Source organism: Ascaphus truei, chromosome 5 (genome assembly GCF_040206685.1).
Source record: "Ascaphus truei isolate aAscTru1 chromosome 5, aAscTru1.hap1, whole genome shotgun sequence".
Lineage (NCBI taxonomy): Eukaryota > Metazoa > Chordata > Amphibia > Anura > Ascaphidae > Ascaphus > Ascaphus truei.
This window is the reverse complement of record NC_134487.1, coordinates 286,354,993-286,374,480: the sequence shown is the minus strand read 5'-3', so window position 1 is coordinate 286,374,480 and position 19,488 is coordinate 286,354,993. Positions and strand designations below refer to the sequence as shown.

Here is a 19,488-nt window from a genome sequence, read left to right as displayed (position 1 = left end):
CACGTGCAGCGGGTATAACATGTATACCAGGTCACGTGCAGCGGGTATAACATGTATACCAGGTCATGCGCAGCGGGTATAACATGTATACCAGGTCATGCGCAGCGGGTATAACATGTATACCAGGTCACGCGCAGCGGGTATAACATGTATACCAGGTCACGCGCAGCGGCTATAACATGTATACCAGGTCACGTGCAGCGGGTATAACATGTATACCAGGTCACGCGCAGCGGGTATAACATGTATACCAGGTCACGCGCAGCGGGTATAACATGTATACCAGGTCACGAGCAGCGGGTATAACATGTATACCGGGTCACGCGCAGCGGCTATAACATGTATACCAGGTCACGTGCAGCGGGTATAACATGTATACCAGGTCATGTGCAGCGGGTATAACATGTATACCAGGACACGCGCAGCGGGTATAACATGTATACCAGGTCACGCGCAGCGGGTATAACATGTATACCAGGACACGCGCAGCGGGTATAACATATATACCAGGACACGTGCAGCGGGTATAACATGTATACCAGGTCACGTGCAGCGGGTATAACATGTATACCAGGTCACGTGCAGCGGGTATAACATGTATACCTGGTCACGCGCAGCGGGTATAACATGTATACCAGGACACGCGCAGCGGGTATAACATATATACCAGGACACGTGCAGCGGGTATAACATGTATACCAGGTCTATATCAGTGAGGTGAAGAAGAACCCTTTGAGGTTTTCCAGTTTTGGGCTGATCAGCTGTCACACCTCCTCCTCCCTCACTTGTGTTTCTCCCGTTCCTAATAATTTCAGATTTCATCATCCCCAGAAGGACTTTCTGGTTAATCCTTAAAATACAAGCACCCCTGAGTTCCCGTGCACCTTCGTGGAGCAATTCCCCTGCGAGGTGACACAGGACATCGCCCCCCACCTTTAGGAGGGGCTGTGGTGCGATAGTACAGTTCGTGTGTGTAATATCTTAACCTCTTTATTGCCACAGGGCTCCCCTCCAGCCCGGACACAGAGGATCACAGCCCGTGACAAAATATGCAGCTTCCCCACCTCTGCACAAGTCATCTCTAAAGAATAACACGACCCCTCCATGTTATAGAACACTGCCCGTGTAGGAATTCTGTAGAACAATACTGGCCCAAAGAGCTTACGCTCTAATCTTTAGTAACTGATGTACGAGAGAAAGGGATGAGGAGCAAGAATTCTACGCTGACCACTTATTACCCGAGGATACAGGTGTCATTTTACTAATGTCTAGAGGGGGAGGTAGGTCCCAAATAAATTGCTGCAACCGATAATGAAAGGGTTAAAGAATGTACTAAGCTTTGCTCCTGGGACATGCATCGAACTTTATTATTTAACCCCTGCACTGCCAAATGAACCAGAAATCCATTGCTAATTAGATTGCAAGCTCTTTGGGGCAGAACTCCTGTTCCTATTAGGTCTGTATTGCTTACTCGCATTAGGTCTTCTATTATTTTGTAACGCGCTGTGTATACATGGATGACCCTATACATATAAAGATATACACACACAGCTCTGTAACACACTGATGCACTCTGGCAGTGGAGGGGTGAGTGTGTCCACGAGATGTGCTAGGGACCTGCCCTACCTGTGCGGTAAATAATAGGATGTGCCCCTCACCGGCGCGATTATTTATTAGGATAAAGAGCGATCCACGTGGGTATTTATGGTATCAGCCTACCCCAGGGAGGCATTTAGAGGGTTAATGAAATGTGCACATACAGTACCTTAGTACTATGCGAGGGAGGAGAGTATTTAATATGGTAAATGAGAGATGCATCTATTTATTAGTGGATACTTAGCCATTAATCGCAGTACCCAGTGGGCATTTAAGGGATATATGGGGTAAGGATTGACGTTCCCCCTACCTCAAGGATAATTGGCATGTGCATCACTGGGGGTAATTAAAAGAGCATCTATTTGTCTGTGGGGTATTTAAAGGGTTTATGAAATAAGAACCTGGAAACTAAGGGATACATGCGGGTAGTCACTCCCAAAGGAGCATGTGCCCCCCACCAAAGGGGCATCTAGTGGTTTATCTGCATCCATCCACAGGCATCTAGTTACCTGCACCCATCCCAGGGGCATCTCGTGGCTTATCTGCCCCCACCCAAGGGGCATCTTGTGTTTTATCTGCCCACCACCCCAAGTACATCTCATGGTTTATATGCCCCCCACCCCAGGGGCATCTCGTGGTTTATGTGCCCCCCACCCCAGAGGCATCTCATGGTTTATCTTCCCCCCACCCAGAGGCATCTCATGGTTTATCTGCCCCCTACGCCAGAGGCATCTCGTGGGTTATCCGCACACGCCAGGGGGGTATCTCCTGGTTTATCTGCACCCAGACCAGGGGCATCTCGTAGCTTATCTGCACCTACCTGCAGCCGCCCCCCGCGGGTTGAGCTGCAGCCCGATCCCCAGGATGAGGAGGGTGCAGACGGCCGGAGTCCCGCGCAGCCCCCGGTCCATGTTACCGGGGAGGAGAGGGCGGCATCCCGAGGCCAGCACTGCTGCTGCAGCCTTCCCTCTGTCCGGCCCCGCTCCCCCCACCACCTAGCGGCTTCCCGGGGAACTGCATCCAGGAGGAGACAGTGAGGTGCGTGCACCGGGGAGAGCACAGGATAGGGCGTGTGCACGGGGGGAATATAGGACTGGGGGCGCGTGCATGGGGGGAGCACAGGACGAGGGCGCGCGCGTGCATGGGGGGCACAGGACGGGGGCGCGCGCATGCATGGGGGGCACAGGACGGGGGCGCGTGCACGGTGGGGAGCACAGGATGTAGGCAGCTCGCGCGTGCCCGCGCCTCAGAGACAAAGCGCAGTGTTTTTTTCTCGTGCACGCGCTGCTTGGCAATATAACAGAGATTTGGCAGCCACCAAAGGACAAAAAAAAAAAAAATCCACTCATTGCGATTTCGGATAATGGACCCGGAAAAAAAACAAACATTTTATTTCAAATGATGACATATCTATTTATTTTTACTTGTGTGTGTTTTTTTTAATCATATGTGCAGCAAAAAAGGGTCCAGCAAAGGGTTAACTATAGCAGGCATGGGCCCTCAATGGTTTAATTGTAGCAATTGTGGCCCCTCTGGTCCTTGGGCTACTGGTGGCCCCCGAAGTCTTCACACGTGATGTGCGGATCTGTGTATTTTCATATCACTAATAGAAGAGCCTTAGGTTTAAATTCAGGATTGCTGGTATTTATTTGTATGTGTGAATATATTGGGGTGACGGTGTATGTGTGAATATATTGGGGTGAGTGTGTGAATATATTCGGGTGACGGTGTATGTGTGAATATATTGAGGTGACGGTGTATGTGTGAATATATTGGGGTGACGGTGTATGTGTGAATATATTGGGGTGGCGGTGTATGCGTCAATATATTGGGGTGACGGTGTATGTGTGAATATATTGGGGTGACGGTGTATGTGTGAATATATTGGGGTGACGGTGTATGTGTGAATATATTGGGGTGACGGTGTATGTGTGATTATATTGGGGTGACGGTGTGTGTGTGAATATATTGGGGTGACGGTGTGTGTGTGAATATATTGGGGTGACGGTGTATGTGTGAATATATTGGGGTGACGGTGTATGTGTGAATATATTGAGGTGACGGTGTATGTGTGAATATATTGGGGTGACGGTGTGTGTGAGAATATATTGGGGTGACGGTGTATGTGTGAATATACTGGGGTGACGGTGTATGTGTGAATATATTGCAGTGACGGTGTATGTGTGAATATATTGCAGTGACGGTGTGTGTGAGAATATATTGGGGTGACGGTGTATGTGTGAATATACTGGGGTGACGGTGTATGTGTGAATATATTGCAGTGACGGTGTGTGTGAGAATATATTGGGGTGACGGTGTATGTGAGAATATACTGGGGTGACGGTGTATGTGTGAATATATTGGGGTGACGGTGTATGTGTGAATATATTGCAGTGACGGTGTATGTGTGAATATATTGGGGTGACGGTGTATGTGTGAATATATTGCAGTGACGGTGTATGTGGGAATATATTGCAGTGACGGTGTATGTGTGAATATACTGGGGTGACGGTGTATGTGTGAATATATTGGGGTGACGGTGTATGTGTGAATATACTGGGGTGACGGTGTATGTGTGAATATATTGCAGTGACGGTGTATGTGGGAATATATTGGGGTGACGGTGTATGTGTGAATATATTGCAGTGACGGTGTATGTGTGAATATATTGCAGTGACGGTGTGTGTGAGAATATATTGGGGTGACCGGGTATGTGAGAATATATTGTGGTGACGATGCATGTGTGAATATATTGCCCCCAGAGCGCAGATCGCGGTTTGCACGCGTGCACGCACCGCCACCCCGCCGGGCGCGCGTGCTACAGTGCAGACTGGGACCGCGGCGTTGCTATTTAAAATATTTTAGTAAAGTTTGTTTCTAAACAACGAGTGACAGTACACTGGAAGAATAAACCTTAAAGGTTTTGAGAGGAGCGAGGAGCGAGGAGCGAGAAGAGAGCGCAAGAGAGCGCGAGAGAGAGAGAGAGAGAGAGAGAGAGAGAGAGAGAGAGAATAGAAAACTTAGTTGACAAACAATTCAGAGGCACCTAAGAAAAGGGATTTGTGCTACATTTCCAAAAGCCCAGAAGCAGCCACATCTTTATATTAAGAATAAGCTACATTTGTTTATTGAAAACAGTTAAACTGTCCAACGCTTTAAAACAATGTTTTCTAGTCAGCCGCTTGGGACTGCCCCTTAATGAACATCCCCGCACTGCTCCTTTATAACTGCCCCAGCCGGAGCATTGCGTGGTCCTGGGCAGCCTGTTAATATTTTATCATATTTGTTACATTATATCACCGTCGCCCGGCAGAGCCTGCATTATTAATACGCTCAGCCACAGGGGAATACAAGAGCAGTAATTGTGCCCCTACCCCTCCCACAAATGACCCCACGTGGATCAAGAGCGGATTGGTGTCTGCCCGGAGCAGCAAAAGCAGGAGGAGGGGGCTTGCGATTAACCACTTCAGTGCCGGAGAGGCTGAGACCATGCATTACACAGCCCTTAGCACTGAAAGGGTTAAAGCAGTGGTGGGCAACTATAGTCCTCAAAAGTCACCAACAGGTGAGGTTCTCAGGATAACCCTGCTTCAGCACAGGCGGCTCAATCAGTGTCTCGGTCTTTCACATAATATATGTTAATAGGCTCATGTAACAGTTACAGACCAGATTAAAATGTGAGGCAGGCAAAAGTGTAGGGCAGCAATAATCTGAGAAGGCAAGAAGTTCCCCGGGAGCAGTGGAATCTAACGACCGGACACAAAAAATGTGGAATTGAAAACTGAATATTTCAAAGAAAGCCAATTAAATTATATAGTTTTGCTTTCGAAGTGGAACTGTGCATTTTATCAGTGATAATAATTCATGGGAAACATGGGTTTAATCTGGGGCAGCGTTTCCCAAACTTTTTTTTTCCATGACCCGGTTATTTTTTAATTTCTCCTTCGTGACCCACTAAAAATGTTATTGTCTATACTGGCCTATACAGTAGGTAAAATAAAACAGTTACACTGGCGACACAGTTTATTGCACTGCGGCCAGATCCGCAAGCCGGGAGATTTCCCGGCTTGCTAGTGGCCGCCCCTCGCGCGGTCACGCGTCATCGGGAGCGTGCGCCCCCTGCACGCGAGTCCAGGGCTCCCCGAGGGAGCCCTGGTGTCCCGCGATGTGGGGGACGGCGGCAGGGGGTTCCGGGGGACCCGGCGGACCTGGCAGCGGGAGGGAGAGCGCCCCGATCGGAGGGCGCTCTTCCGCTGCTTCGGCGCGCGCCCGTCACCCTCCGGCGCGCGCCAGGCTACTGCTGCGGCCGAGAACGGGCAAATGCTCGAATAAACTCGGCCGCAGCAGTATGAATGTCCATACAGATTTCATATATTCTCCCAATCCCCTCTATTCTCTCTCTTCCCCCCCCTCCCCATTCTCTCTCTGACCTGCACAGTCACTGACCTACAGACACTCACACACACTGATCACACACAGAGAACCTCAGCTGATATGACATGGATCTAATTGCATTCTCTTCACAGGTATGTTCCTGATGTTGAAACCCTCTGTATAAGACTGAATCTGGCCTTGTTGAATTGATATATAAGTTAGTATGTTTGAATGTAAAAAGTTTTTGTTTTTTTCTTCCTCTTAACTCTGTGCTGTTAATTGACCAAATGGAACAAGCTGACTGATTGGGGAGGGTCATGTGACTTTTTTTTTGTGTATAATACTAACACCTTCGCTGCATTGGGCAGTGAGGCATTTAAAGTGAGGTTTTTAAGTGATACAGTTAGACTACAGTTTGACTAGAGTTGACTGGGGACTGCACACTCTTTTACTCAAGACAACAAACGGTAAGCTATTCAGATCACACTATGATCCCATGCTTGTTAGCCTGCATAGTTTAACCCCCCCACCCCTTTACAACTTCTTTCACTGCAGCCTCTCCCAAAACTGACTGCACAAAACACTGCAACCCTGAATTGACCCTAGCATTGCAATGCAGCAAAACACTTGACAAGGTACAGGCCCACCCCTGCTGTTTAGTCTGCACACACTCACTCTGCTCACAGCAGCTCCTTGCAGCACTGCCTACCTCTGGCATCATGAACCTGCTATGTCTTCTAACTTTTTTTTCTTTCTCCTGGCCTCATGGAGATGTTACTCCCTCTATCCACTACAAACTCCTCCATCCTTGCACACACCCAACATCACCATACACTCTGGACTACTCAAAAGCCTTGCACTATCTACTGAATGTTGGTGGAGAACTCTAAAAACCAGCACACCAACCACCGCACACTCAAATGGAAAACACCACAAATTTACAACTTGCAAACAACTACCCAAATTCCTACTCATACTATTACTCTCTCTAGCAGGTAATGTTGAAACTAACCCAGGTCCTCCCATTTCAGCTCTGTCCCATGCCCCTGAGAATTCCACCTTTAAATTCCAAAAAGGGCTATCTGTCGCCCATATAAACATCCGGAGCCTGCTGCCCAACTGGATGAACTAAGGGCATGGTGCCTTATGCATAAACCCAAAGCCATCGTTCTTACAGAAACATGGCTATCCTCTAAAACCCCTGATGCAAATATCGCCATTCAGGGATACTCCATTTTTAGGAGAGATAGGTCAAAGAGAGGAGGAGGGGTGTTATTTTATATTGCAGACACCTTACAATTTACACTGTTACATTGCCCACCAAGTCCACCCTCTTTTGAAACTCTAGTTGGCAAAATCTGCCTCCCCTTTTCTAAGCCCATCTTGCTTGCTGGCATCTACCGCCCCCCTAAAGCCCCTCTACAATCCTTGACTGATATCACCCAATTTCTTGCCTCCATTTCCTCTCTGAATGAGAAGAGTGAGCTGCTAGTTCTAGGGGATTTCAACTTCAATTGGCTTGACCCTAAAAACCACAAAATCCAGATACAACTCAAGTCACTTATCCTATCGCAACTCATTTCCCAACCAACACAAATAAACCTGAAGTCGCATAACCATTCCTTGCTAGACTGGATTCTCTCCTCAAACCCCAGCAGAATCCAATCCTCTGGCATCCTTCCTGATATTTTCAGTGACCATGCAATAGTGTACTGTGTAAGGAAAATTAAACCGCCCCATTCAAGCCCTAAAGTTCTCCTCACTAGAACATTTAAAAACTTTAACCCACAACAGTTTCTGGATGACCTTACCAACTGCCCATGGCACAGAATCGATTTAATTCCCGACCCTGATTCTGCGCTCGACTATTTCCAATCCGAGTTCTTAAAACTCTGCGATACCCATGCTCCACTACGCAAAATAAGGGTACGGGGGGCCCACCTTCCATGGGTTACACCTGACCTTATAGCACTCTACCAGTTCAGGGATGCCTTGTGGAAAAGCTACAAAGTAACTGGCACTACCAAGGATCTCAATCACTACAGATGCCTGCGGAACGTGTGCACAAGGCAAACAAGGTATGCAAAAGCACAATATTACTCTGACAATCTCCACCAAAATACATCAAACCCAGCTAACTTCTGGAAGGTTATCAACAATATATTCCAGGCTCCTAACCATCAACAACCAAGTAATATCACTAACGGAGATATTACTCTGACAAACCCCACTGACATTGCAAATGCATTCAATGATTACTTTGTGGGGTGTGCCACTAACTTATTAGCGAAACGCAGCACAAACCCCAAACATGAATCTCATCCTGGGAGTATCCCTACAGTCCCACCCCCTCCCAACACTGCCCACAATTTTCAATTTAGCCCAGTATCTGAAGAGGAGATTATACAAGCGCTCCTCAAACTAAAACTAAGCAGCCAATGTGGACCCGACTTACTACAATCTAGGTTCCTACGACTTGGTGCCCCAGCCATTGCCAAACCAATTGCGTCCATAGTCAACTCTATCCTGTCTGCAGGCCATATCCCTAAGACCTGGAAAACTGCCAGAGTTGTCCCAATCTTCAAAAGTGGGGACAAAAACACTGTCTCAAACTACAGGCCAATCTCACTTCTCCCAATTCTATCCAAAGTTATGGAAAAATGTGTCCACTCCCAATTAAGCGATTTCTACACCAAGACAAATTTCCCTAGCCAATTCCAGTCTGGGTTTTGTCCCAAACACTCCACCGTAACTACCCTGCTAAAAGTTTGCAATGAAATCCAGTGTGGAATGGAACGGGGACAACTCACTGGTGCAGTATTCCTAGATTTTGCAAAGGCTTTTGACACAGTTGATCATGTTATCCTGCTTAACAAACTCCAGAGCTCTGGAATAGGGAAACATGCTTTAAACTTGTTTCAGTCCTACCTATCAGGAAGATCCCAACATGTGTCCATCTCAGGCTCTAACTCCAACCCCCTGGATATCACCTGTGGTGTCCCGCAAGGCTCTGTTCTGGGGCCCCTACTCTTCTCAGTGTTCATTAATGATCTTCCCACAGCTTGTAAGGAAGCCTCAATACACATGTACTGTATGCAGATGACACAATCCTGTATGCACACAGCCATAGCCTCTCTGACCTTCAACACATACTTCAGTCTGACTTTTTGAGACTCGAAAACTGGATTTCCCAAAACAAACTGTTTTTAAACACTGACAAGACTGTAACAATGGTATTTGGGACCAAGACTAAATTTGTAAAGCTTCCAGTGACTGAGCTCCTGATTAGAACCAACGCTAACACCACCCTAACACCTGTCACTAGTTTTAAATACCTGGGCTTATGGTTTCACTCCCACTTAACATTCGGGATGCACATTGATACCCTGACAACCAAGACCTATGCCAAACTAGGGGTACTTTACAGGAACAAATCCTCCCTAAGTCTCCTGGTCAGAAAGCGTATTGCACAGCAGATGCTAATGCCAATTATTGACTATGGAGACATAGTATATGGCTCGGCTCCTCAAACCCACCTTAGCAAACTTGACACCCTCTACAATTCAATTTGTCATTTTGTTCTCCAATGCAACTACAACACACATCACTGCGAAATGCTCAAAGAACTAGATTGGTCATCACTAGAGTCTAGGCGCAAAGTTCACCTTTCCTGTCTCACCCTCAAATACTTTCTGGGCAAGCTACCCAGCTACCTGAACAAGCTCCTCACCCCTACCACATGCAGTACCTATCACCTGAGATCAGACTCCAAAAGACTATTCATGGTCCCAAGACTCAACAAAGTATCCGGACGTTCCTCCTTCTCCTTCCGTGCACCCCAAAACTGGAACAACCTACCAGAGACTCTCATATCCACCACCAGCTTAAGTTCTTTCAAATCTAAGGCTGTCTCACACTTTAATCTGGTCTGTAACTGTTTCATACGCTCATAATATATATTTTCTTTAACTGTGCATGCAATGTCTTGTATATAATGTATACCTTGTTCATTTATGTAACTGTATTTGTAACCATGTATTATTTTGTTTTACTCTGTGCCCAGGACATACTTGAAAACGAGAGGTAACTCTCAATGTATTACTTCCTGCTAAAATATTTTATAAATAAATATAAATAACACAGTCACTGACCTACAGACACTCACACACATTGATCACGCACAGACACCCACACAGTTAGACCTGAACAGACACAGCCACTGCTGGCCTGCACAGACACACACACAGCCACTGATACACACACACACACACACACACACACACACACACACAGCCACTGATACACACACAGCCACTGATACACAGCCACTGACACACACACACCCCTATACACACACACCCCTATACACACATACACACACACAGCCACTGATACTGTACACACATACACACACACACACACACACTCTCCCTTACACACACACACACACACACACACACACACACACTGGCACACAGCCACTGATACACACACACACACAGCCACTGATACACACACACACTCCCCTATACACACACTTCCCTATACACACACACACACACACTGATACACATACACACACACTCTCTCCCCTATACACACACACACACACACTGATACACACACACACAGCCACTGATATACACACACACACAGCCACTGATACACACACACACTCCCCTATACACACACTTCCCTATACACACACTTCCCTATACACACACACACACACTGATACACATACACACACACTCTCTCCCCTATACACACACACACACACACACTGATACACACACACACAGCCACTGATATACACACACACACTTTCCCCTATACACACACACACACACACACACACACCCCTACAAACACACACATACACCCACTGATACACACACACAGCCACTGATACACACACACACACACACACTCTCCCCTATACACACACACACACACACAGCCACTGGCACACACACACACACACCCCTATACACACACGCACCCCTATACACACATACACACACACAGCCACTGATACACACACACACTCTCCCCTACACACACACACTGACACACAGCCACTGAAACACACACACACAGCCACTGATACACACACACACTCCCCTATATACACACACACACACACACACAGCCACTTATACACACACACCACACACACACACACACACACACACACACACACACACTGATACACACACACTCTCTCCCCTATACACACACACACACACACACACACACACACTGATACACACATCCACACAGCCACTGATACACACACACACTCTCCCCTATATACACACACATACACACACATACACACACACACACACACACCTATAAACACACACACACACCCCCACTGATACACACACACACACACCCCTATACACACACACACACACACACACTCCCCTATAAACACACACAGCCACTGATACACACACACATTGATACACACACACACACACACACACTGATACACACACACAGCCACTGATACACACACTCCCCTATACACACACACCCACTGATATACACACACCCACTGATACATACACACACTCCCCTATATACACACACACACACAGCCACTGATACACACACACACACCCCTATACACACCCACTGATACACACACACACAGCCACTGATACACACACACACTCCCCTATACACACACACACACAGTTACACACACACAGTGGATTACAGAGGCAGCGACGGATGTGAGTGACTGGAGGGGGGCGGTGGAGAGAGGAAAGGCCGGCGATCCGAGCAGGGAGGCTCCCTGCCTCCCCCAGCCCGCCAGCGACCGCGCAGCCACCACTACCCGCCCCCGCGCCATCTCCCGCACCCGCACCCATCTCTCGCACCAAGGGGACCGGGGGGGAAGGGAGCGCCAGGACAGGTGGCACAGGTACACCCCCCTCCCCCCGGTGGGTGCACCTCCGCTACCACTTCCTACCTACACCAGGCCCTCGTGTCCTCTGGGTGGTGGAGTATGTCACTAGTGGGTGGCGTGTCCTGTGGGCGGTGGAGCATGTCACTGGTGGGTGGCGTGTCCTGTGGGCAGTGGAGCATGTCACTAGTGGGTGACGTGTCCTGTGGGCGGTGGAGCATGTCACTGGTGGGTGGCGTGTCCTGTGGGCGTTGGAGCATGGTGTTGGCAGCCTGCACCACTTCAGCACCGTCCCGCACCTCACCTCGGGCCGCCGCAAGGAGAGGGGGAGAGGGGGAGTGGGACACCGCACAGCCAGCCTCGCTGCGACCCGGCAATTTGGCTTCCGTGGCCCGGTGCCGGGTCGCGACCCCCCATTTGGGAAACGCTGATTTGGGGTATTAACTCCTTTTTTCTGTTTTTAAAAGAAATTATTAGTATTTTAAGCATTTCTTAAAACTTGTATTATTCCCATTTAAAAAAATGATGGAGGTGAGATACACTGCATCAGCGCTTAGTCTATATATGTTTTATTGCCAAACACACAACTCTGCAAACTCAAAACCACTCCTTATTGAGCCAATCCACATGATGGAAGCTGGGTGTCTACGGAGCTGAAACCCATTCATTTCAGCACCGGGAACCCCCTGCTTCCGCAGATACTTACCTCCGTAGGGGGTGTCAGTAGCCGCTCCGCTCGGCCTTCTTCACATTATGGTGGGGGTTGCAAAGCTGTGGGCCAATAGGAAGCCGTGACATCATCAAGCTCAGCTTCCTATTGGCCTACGTGACATGGGAGCTTTAAACTTTAAACCCCAGCTAGCTCAGCCGGCACCTACTACGGAGGCAAGTATCTCCGGAAGCAGGGGGTCCCCCTGGAGCTAAAATTAACGGGGTTCAGCTCCAGAGACCCCCTGCTGCAAACCTGTGTAAAAATGGTTAAAAATAAAAAAAAGCGCTCGGATTGCTCTTTCAAGAAATGATGGCAATCACTTCGCTGTGCGGTGTAATGTAAGCGGATAGAGACTTTAGCTCGGATACTCACCAACGTCACCGTATTAAACACGTAATAACCTCAGCACTGCGGATATTCGCACCGAGCGGGGTAACGCAAGCCGTAGACTTCAACTCTTTATTTCTTTTTTAATCTTATGATTGTTGGGATTTTTTAATTTTTTTTGTGAAATAGAAGGAATGATTTGTGCTAATACTTTTTTTTTTTTTTTAGTGTATGAAACGTGGTATAAAATGTATAACAAATTATGGACATTAGTACAGCTGTAAAGTGACTTTTGCTTGAACAGTATGGATACATTCAGATTTCCGCTTCAGTTACCAGGAGGGAACAACATTTATAAGGCATATACAGGCATACCCCGGTTTAAGGACACTCACTTTAAGTACACTCGTGAGTAAGTACATATCGCCCAATAGGCAAACGGCAGCTCACGCATGCGCCTGTCAGCACGTCCTGAACAGCAATACCGGCTCCCTGCCTGTACCGAAGCTGTGCGCAAGCGGGGAGACTATAGAGCCTGTTACAAATGCCTTATTTACATCAGTTATGCACGTACATGACGATTGCAGTACAGTACATGCATCGATAAGTGGGGAAAAGGTATTGCTTTACTTTAAGTACATTTTCGCTTTACATACATGCTCCGGTCCCATTGCGTACGTTAATGCGGGGTATGTCTGTATATCTTTATTTATGTAGCGCTTCTCACCAGTAATACACGCGGCATAATGATATAACACAATGGGATTAAGCGCTTGAGACATAAAAGTAGCAATAGGAGTCACTGCCCCGAAGAGCTTACAATCTAACCTTATAATCACTCAGACATCTCGAAACAGGTACTGGTGGAAGATCCCCTGATCGTGGTAGATCTTGCAATGACATACAGTATAAATAGGATGACCATGTGTCCCAGCAAAAACCGGGACAAATGTCACGCAGCCGACGCTCGCCGATCGCGGCCAGCGGCATAGAAAACCGGGCCAGCACCCCAAAAACTTGCGACAGAGGCCTAAAAACAAGAGACTCTCCCGGCTAAACCAGGACGTCTGGTCACCCTACGTACAAAGAATTTTAGCAATATTTGACCTGAAAAAAGTGTACATTTCTGTTGCATAGAAAGCGCTTTAACCTGTCCAGCTTTTAGTTTGAGAAAAGGACATTTTCCCCAAATTTCGAATTCGCTGTGAAATTTTTTCGAATTTCTGAATATTCACTTAATCGCCAGAGTTTGAAAATTAACCGCCGCGTTTTTATTGATTAAAAAAAAATGTGTTTTGGTCTCAAAATAGCGAATATTGCTCGTATGCCAAAATTGGTCAATTTTGCTTGAATTTTTGACCCTGAAAGTTCCTTTGATGTGTATATATATATATATATATATTTATATATATATATATATATATATATATATAATAAAAAAAAAACGATAAAGCGTATTTCGACACATTCGTCCAGTTGTAATCAGTAGAAGAGCTTTCGTGTTTGACTTACCCCCTATGCCTTTCTTGCTATGATTCTCCTTATTACTGATTACCTAAATATAGACAGATTTGTCTACGCAGTTTCCACCATCTGTAGATTGAGGTCTGGAGGCCAGTAATTATTTTCCAACTGTATCCAATTAGGGACCCCAGACAAAACCCATGCCAGCTCCATGTATGCTGCTCTCCCAGGAAACCCGCTGTCCAATCCTACTGCGCGGATCACAGGTTGTTAGGTTTATTTATAAAATGAATGAATATTATGTGGTTTATTTCATGAAAAACATGGCAGAAAAAAATATATATTTACCAAGGAAAAATGTAATTATGTGCAAATACAATTTTGCAATAGTAGATCTCTATTCAGGCGCACGGACATCGTTACAGCTATTAATGAATCTACTATTTAGCAACTAATTCCCCCTCTGCAATGCATTGTAGGCCTCTCTGGCTGTGAAGTGGTTAATATTGTGATTACAATTTTACAAATAGAACCAAGCTAATAATTGGCTGAATGCTTTTTGACAAATGCAGAATACATTAGGGCAGGGGTGGGCAAGGGCCACCAGCAGGCCAGGTTTGAAGTATATCCCTGCTTCAGCACAGGAGGCTCAATCAGTGGCTCAGTCAAAGACTTTTTTTGGAGGTGGAATTGTTTTTTGTTTTCTTTGGGGGAGTGGGGGGCGTCCTTTATATTGCTTGCCTTAGGGTGAGTCCCCAGTCTTCACTGTGGCACGCGCGCCCGGCGGGGGGGGGGACGACGACGGCGCGTGCACAGCGCTGCACCGCGATCTGCGGTCTGAGTGGAGAGGGAATGTTTGCAACGGGAGGGGGCGTGGCAAACCCTAAACTCAAATTCCCCTGCCTGCCTGAAAACCTGTCGCGCACCTTTCCCCAGCGGGGTAGGAACTAGGACCGGAGGTACTGGGGGGCGGGGCTTGATCGCACAGCGCACGCAGAGGCGTGCGCTGTAGTAGTTAGTGGGACCGCAGCCTAAGGGTGGCACATACGCTACGGGCGGGGCTACCATGCAAAACTATAAGTTAGGGATGTCATATTTCATATTTAGGCACGCATATTAAGTACACAGACACAACAGTGTCTAAGTATTAAGTTGGCTCAGGGCCTAACTGGGGCCTAGGAGGCAAGGTCTAGGCCTAGTCCAGGAGCTACTGCTCCCTGGACCCTAGCTCAGGGGGGCGCAAACTTTTTTTTCCCTGCGCCCCCTGCCGGCTGTCCTCTCACTCCCGCGCCCCCCCCCCAACCCCAACTTACCCTCGCACCGGCGTAATGACGTCACGTTGCCATAGCAACGTGACGTCACATGAGCTCACAGCGTCATTTTGACGCCGCGTTGCCATGGCGACGCCGGGAGGAAGCCGCCGGAGCCACGGGTAAGTATGGTTTACAGAGGCCCTGCAGCTCCCCCGGCACTTAATTTAAGTGCCTTCGGGAAGCGCGCGGGACCTCTGTAAACCCCGCGCCCCCCGTCGGCAGTCTCGCGCCCCCCTGGGGGTCGCGCCCCACAGATTGCGCACCGCTGCCCTAGCTTACTCCGTAGCACCACTGTTAGCACTGAATCGCGGGCTCTCCGCCCGCAGAGGATATCCTGTTCCTCCCAACAGCATCCCTCCCATTGGTTGGGTAAGTCCACGTGAGCAACCTTTCCCCCGAGGATTCTGGGACGTATAGTCCCGTTTTAGTCCATGCTGAGCCATTCCAAGATGGCCACTGGTCTGCCAACCGCAACTGCGCATGCACACCATCCCCAAGGTGGCCACTCCCCACAAACTCCCTGGTCGCGCAGCGCTCCACCGACCAGCTTTGTAGCAGAGCAGTTACCCCTCACCGGAGGTAAGGACTCCTGTCCTTAGAGAGAATTCACTCAATCTTCCAGGATCCAGAAGTCTGGGCAGGACAGCTCCGGTGTATGAGAGAACCCACCAGCAGTAGTCTCCTTATCAAGCTGCATGACAGCTGTGTTAATTCAGGTACCTCTAACTGGGCTAACCCTCTGACTGCTGGTTTCCGAGGCCTATTCATCAGCAAGTGACTTCACCCTGTCACAAACACATTTCATGAATTATGATTTCATGACAAACCCAGAACTCTGCGTTTGTGAACTTTTATCACATTGACAATCACTCATAAACTTCTGTAAACACACATGTATTTTTACAGGGAATGTAATCTTCGCTTCGCTTCACAAGGTGAGTTACCATGCAGATCACATTCTGCAATAATTCCCAGGCCAGCAAACAATCTGTTGTCACCATGTATCTAATTACTCCTTCCGTCATGCTCAAAGACGCAAGGCATGTGTCCTGCTGATTGTGACAGGCGATAACGTTTGGATGTCACACCTCGCAACTGTATCAGGATTTTTGCTTTTTTAGGAACCTGCAAAAATGCAAAGTATTATTGTGAGTCAGGGAACAGGGTGCGTTTCAGTCCCCAAGAAAACATACTCCTTGTAGGATAAGTGAAGTGGTTTATCGTGCAGAACATACAATGTGCCAGTTAAGTGTGAGTAATTATTCCCCTTCTAGTATCCACAATACACAGACCGCCCCTGAAAATGGATTAGGCCGTGCGTATAGAGGCAACGTCGCCCAAAAACAAAAGCATTGCCGCCGCCGCGTGCGCTTATAGTAAGCGCGACAATGGGACGGAGCGTCGCGAATTTTGGTAGCTGGCAATATTTGATATTTCAAGGGCTAATGTGTAAGCCCCTGAACCAATCAAATGCCAGTAAGCCCACGACTCCGACGCAAAGCAAAATATGACTTTCGCTAGCGGTGACGGCGACGGGTGACGTCACCCTACCCAGGCACTGTACGCGCAGCCTCAGGCTGGTGAGTCCAGCTAAGAGAAAATTACTGTTTTGCATATTACCGGGGTCCGGCGGTCCAGAAGGGGGCCCGACTATGATGCATAGTACCATAGGACCTGCTAACGGTCATGCCTTGAGGTGGCAGCAGGCTTAAGACGCTTTGGCCAAAGGGTTAAACTAAATGACCCCTTTTCAAGAGAATATATAGGTATTGCACTGTGTACTTTTGTCACATTGGAAGTAGCTTTGGGCCTCTTTGTTTGTTTTTTTGTCGCATATGTTGCGTGAAGTCGCGCGGCGTCTTGTTGCCATGGCAATGCAACGTCACCGCGACAAATGATGTCACGATGTCGTTGTTACCGTGCGACGTCACATTGGGGATGCTCACGGCGTCGTTTGACGCTGCGGTTCAGAAGAAGGAGGCGGCCGCCGCAGCTAAGTGATGGAGCGACAAGAGCTGCTGGGAGCCCCCAAAATGTTTAGATCAGGGGGCCCGAACCCGCTCTCAGGGCTCTGAGTACTAATGGGAGCCGCATATCTGGTGTAGCTGCCATGTTTGATGCTGCACGGCTGCAGAGTTACTGTAGGATGTTTGGTGTAACCTAAATGGTCAGCGCCTCCTCATTTACTAATGGGAGTGACATGTTTAAGGGGTCACATCTGGGAGGTCGGGGCTTCTTTTTTTAATCAAAATCTGACACCTCTACGTATTTTCATGTGACGTCACGTTGCCCTTTGAGTCCGCGTTGCCATGGCAACGTGTCGCCAGACGCTGCCGGAGACAAGGTGAGGGATATACAGGGGCCTTGTGTGCCCTCCCCCGGCATTTTATTTAAATGTTGTTGGGAAGAGCGCGGGGCCTCGGTAAGCGCCGCACACGACCCCCCTCCCAGAAAATGTTGCACGCACCCCTAATCTAGGTGACCTCAATCATAACATGAGGCAATGGGAAACTGATCCCCAAAAGGAGATATCAAATGAAGATTGGGAAGATATCTGGGATAATGTAACAAAGACTTCCATATGTACCACAACACAAGAGAATATATATAAAATACTATTGAGGTGGTGCCTCACCCCAAAAAGGTTGAGCCATATATACCCAGCTACCTCTGATCAGTGCTGGAGGGGATGTGCTCAGGTAGGGGACATGGCCTGACGCTGTATCTCAGCGGCCTGACGCTGTATCTCAGCGGCCTGACGCTGTATCTCTGCGGCCTGACGCTCTATCTCAGCGGCCTGACGACGCTGTATCTCCGCGGCCTGACGACGCTGTATCTCCGCGGCCTGACGACGCTGTATCTCAGCGGCCTGACGCTGTATCTCAGCGGCCTGACGCTGTATCTCCGCGGCCTGACGCTGTATCTCCGCGGTCTGACTCTGTATCTCCGCGGCCTGATGCTCTATTTCAGCGGCCTGATGCTGTATCTCTGCGGCCTGATGCTGTATCTCTGCGGCCTGACGCTCTATCTCAGCGCCCTGACGCTCTATCTCAGCGCCCTGACGCTCTATCTCAGCGCCCTGACACTCTATCTCAGCGGCCTGACGCTGTATCTCCGCGGCCTGACGCTCTATCTCAGCGCCCTGACGCTCTATCTCAGCGCCCTGACACTCTATCTCAGCGGCCTGACGCTGTATCTCCGCGGCCTGACGCTCTATCTCAGCGGCCTGATGCTGTATCTCAGCGGCCTGACGCTGTATCTCAGCGGCCTGACGCTGTATCTCTGCGGCCTGACGCTCTATCTCAGCGGCCTGACGACGCTGTATCTCCGCGGCCTGACGACGCTGTATCTCCGCGGCCTGACGACGCTGTATCTCAGCGGCCTGACGCTGTATCTCAGCGGCCTGACGCTGTATCTCCGCGGCCTGACGCTGTATCTCCGCGGTCTGACTCTGTATCTCCGCGGCCTGATGCTCTATTTCAGCGGCCTGATGCTGTATCTCTGTGGCCTGATGCTGTATCTCTGCGGCCTGACGCTCTATCTCAGCGCCCTGACGCTCTATCTCAGCGCCCTGACGCTCTATCTCAGCGCCCTGACGCTCTATCTCAGCGGCCTGACGCTGTATCTCCGCGGCCTGACGCTCTATCTCAGCGGCCTGACGCTGTATCTCAGCGCCCTGACGCTCTATCTCCGCGGCCTGACGCTCTATCTCAGCGGCCTGACGCTGTATCTCAGCGGCCTGACGCTGTATCTCAGCGGCCTGACGCTGTATCTCCGCGGCC

The 19,488-nt window shown here is 48.8% G+C and overlaps 1 protein-coding gene across 4 annotated transcripts in view; it reads right to left on the bottom strand.

The window, feature by feature from the left end:
- The window catches only part of KIAA1549 (KIAA1549 ortholog), a 115,497-nt gene extending 112,851 nt beyond the window's left edge, over positions 1–2,646 (bottom strand). For all 4 annotated transcript variants that reach the window (XM_075602490.1, XM_075602493.1, XM_075602491.1 and 1 more), the window contains exon 1: positions 2,417–2,646. In XM_075602490.1, coding sequence (XP_075458605.1) covers positions 2,417–2,507 — 91 coding nt within the window. In that variant the 5' untranslated portion in view covers positions 2,508–2,646. The remainder of the gene's footprint in view (positions 1–2,416) is intronic.
- Between the last annotated feature and the right edge of the window lie 16,842 nt (positions 2,647–19,488).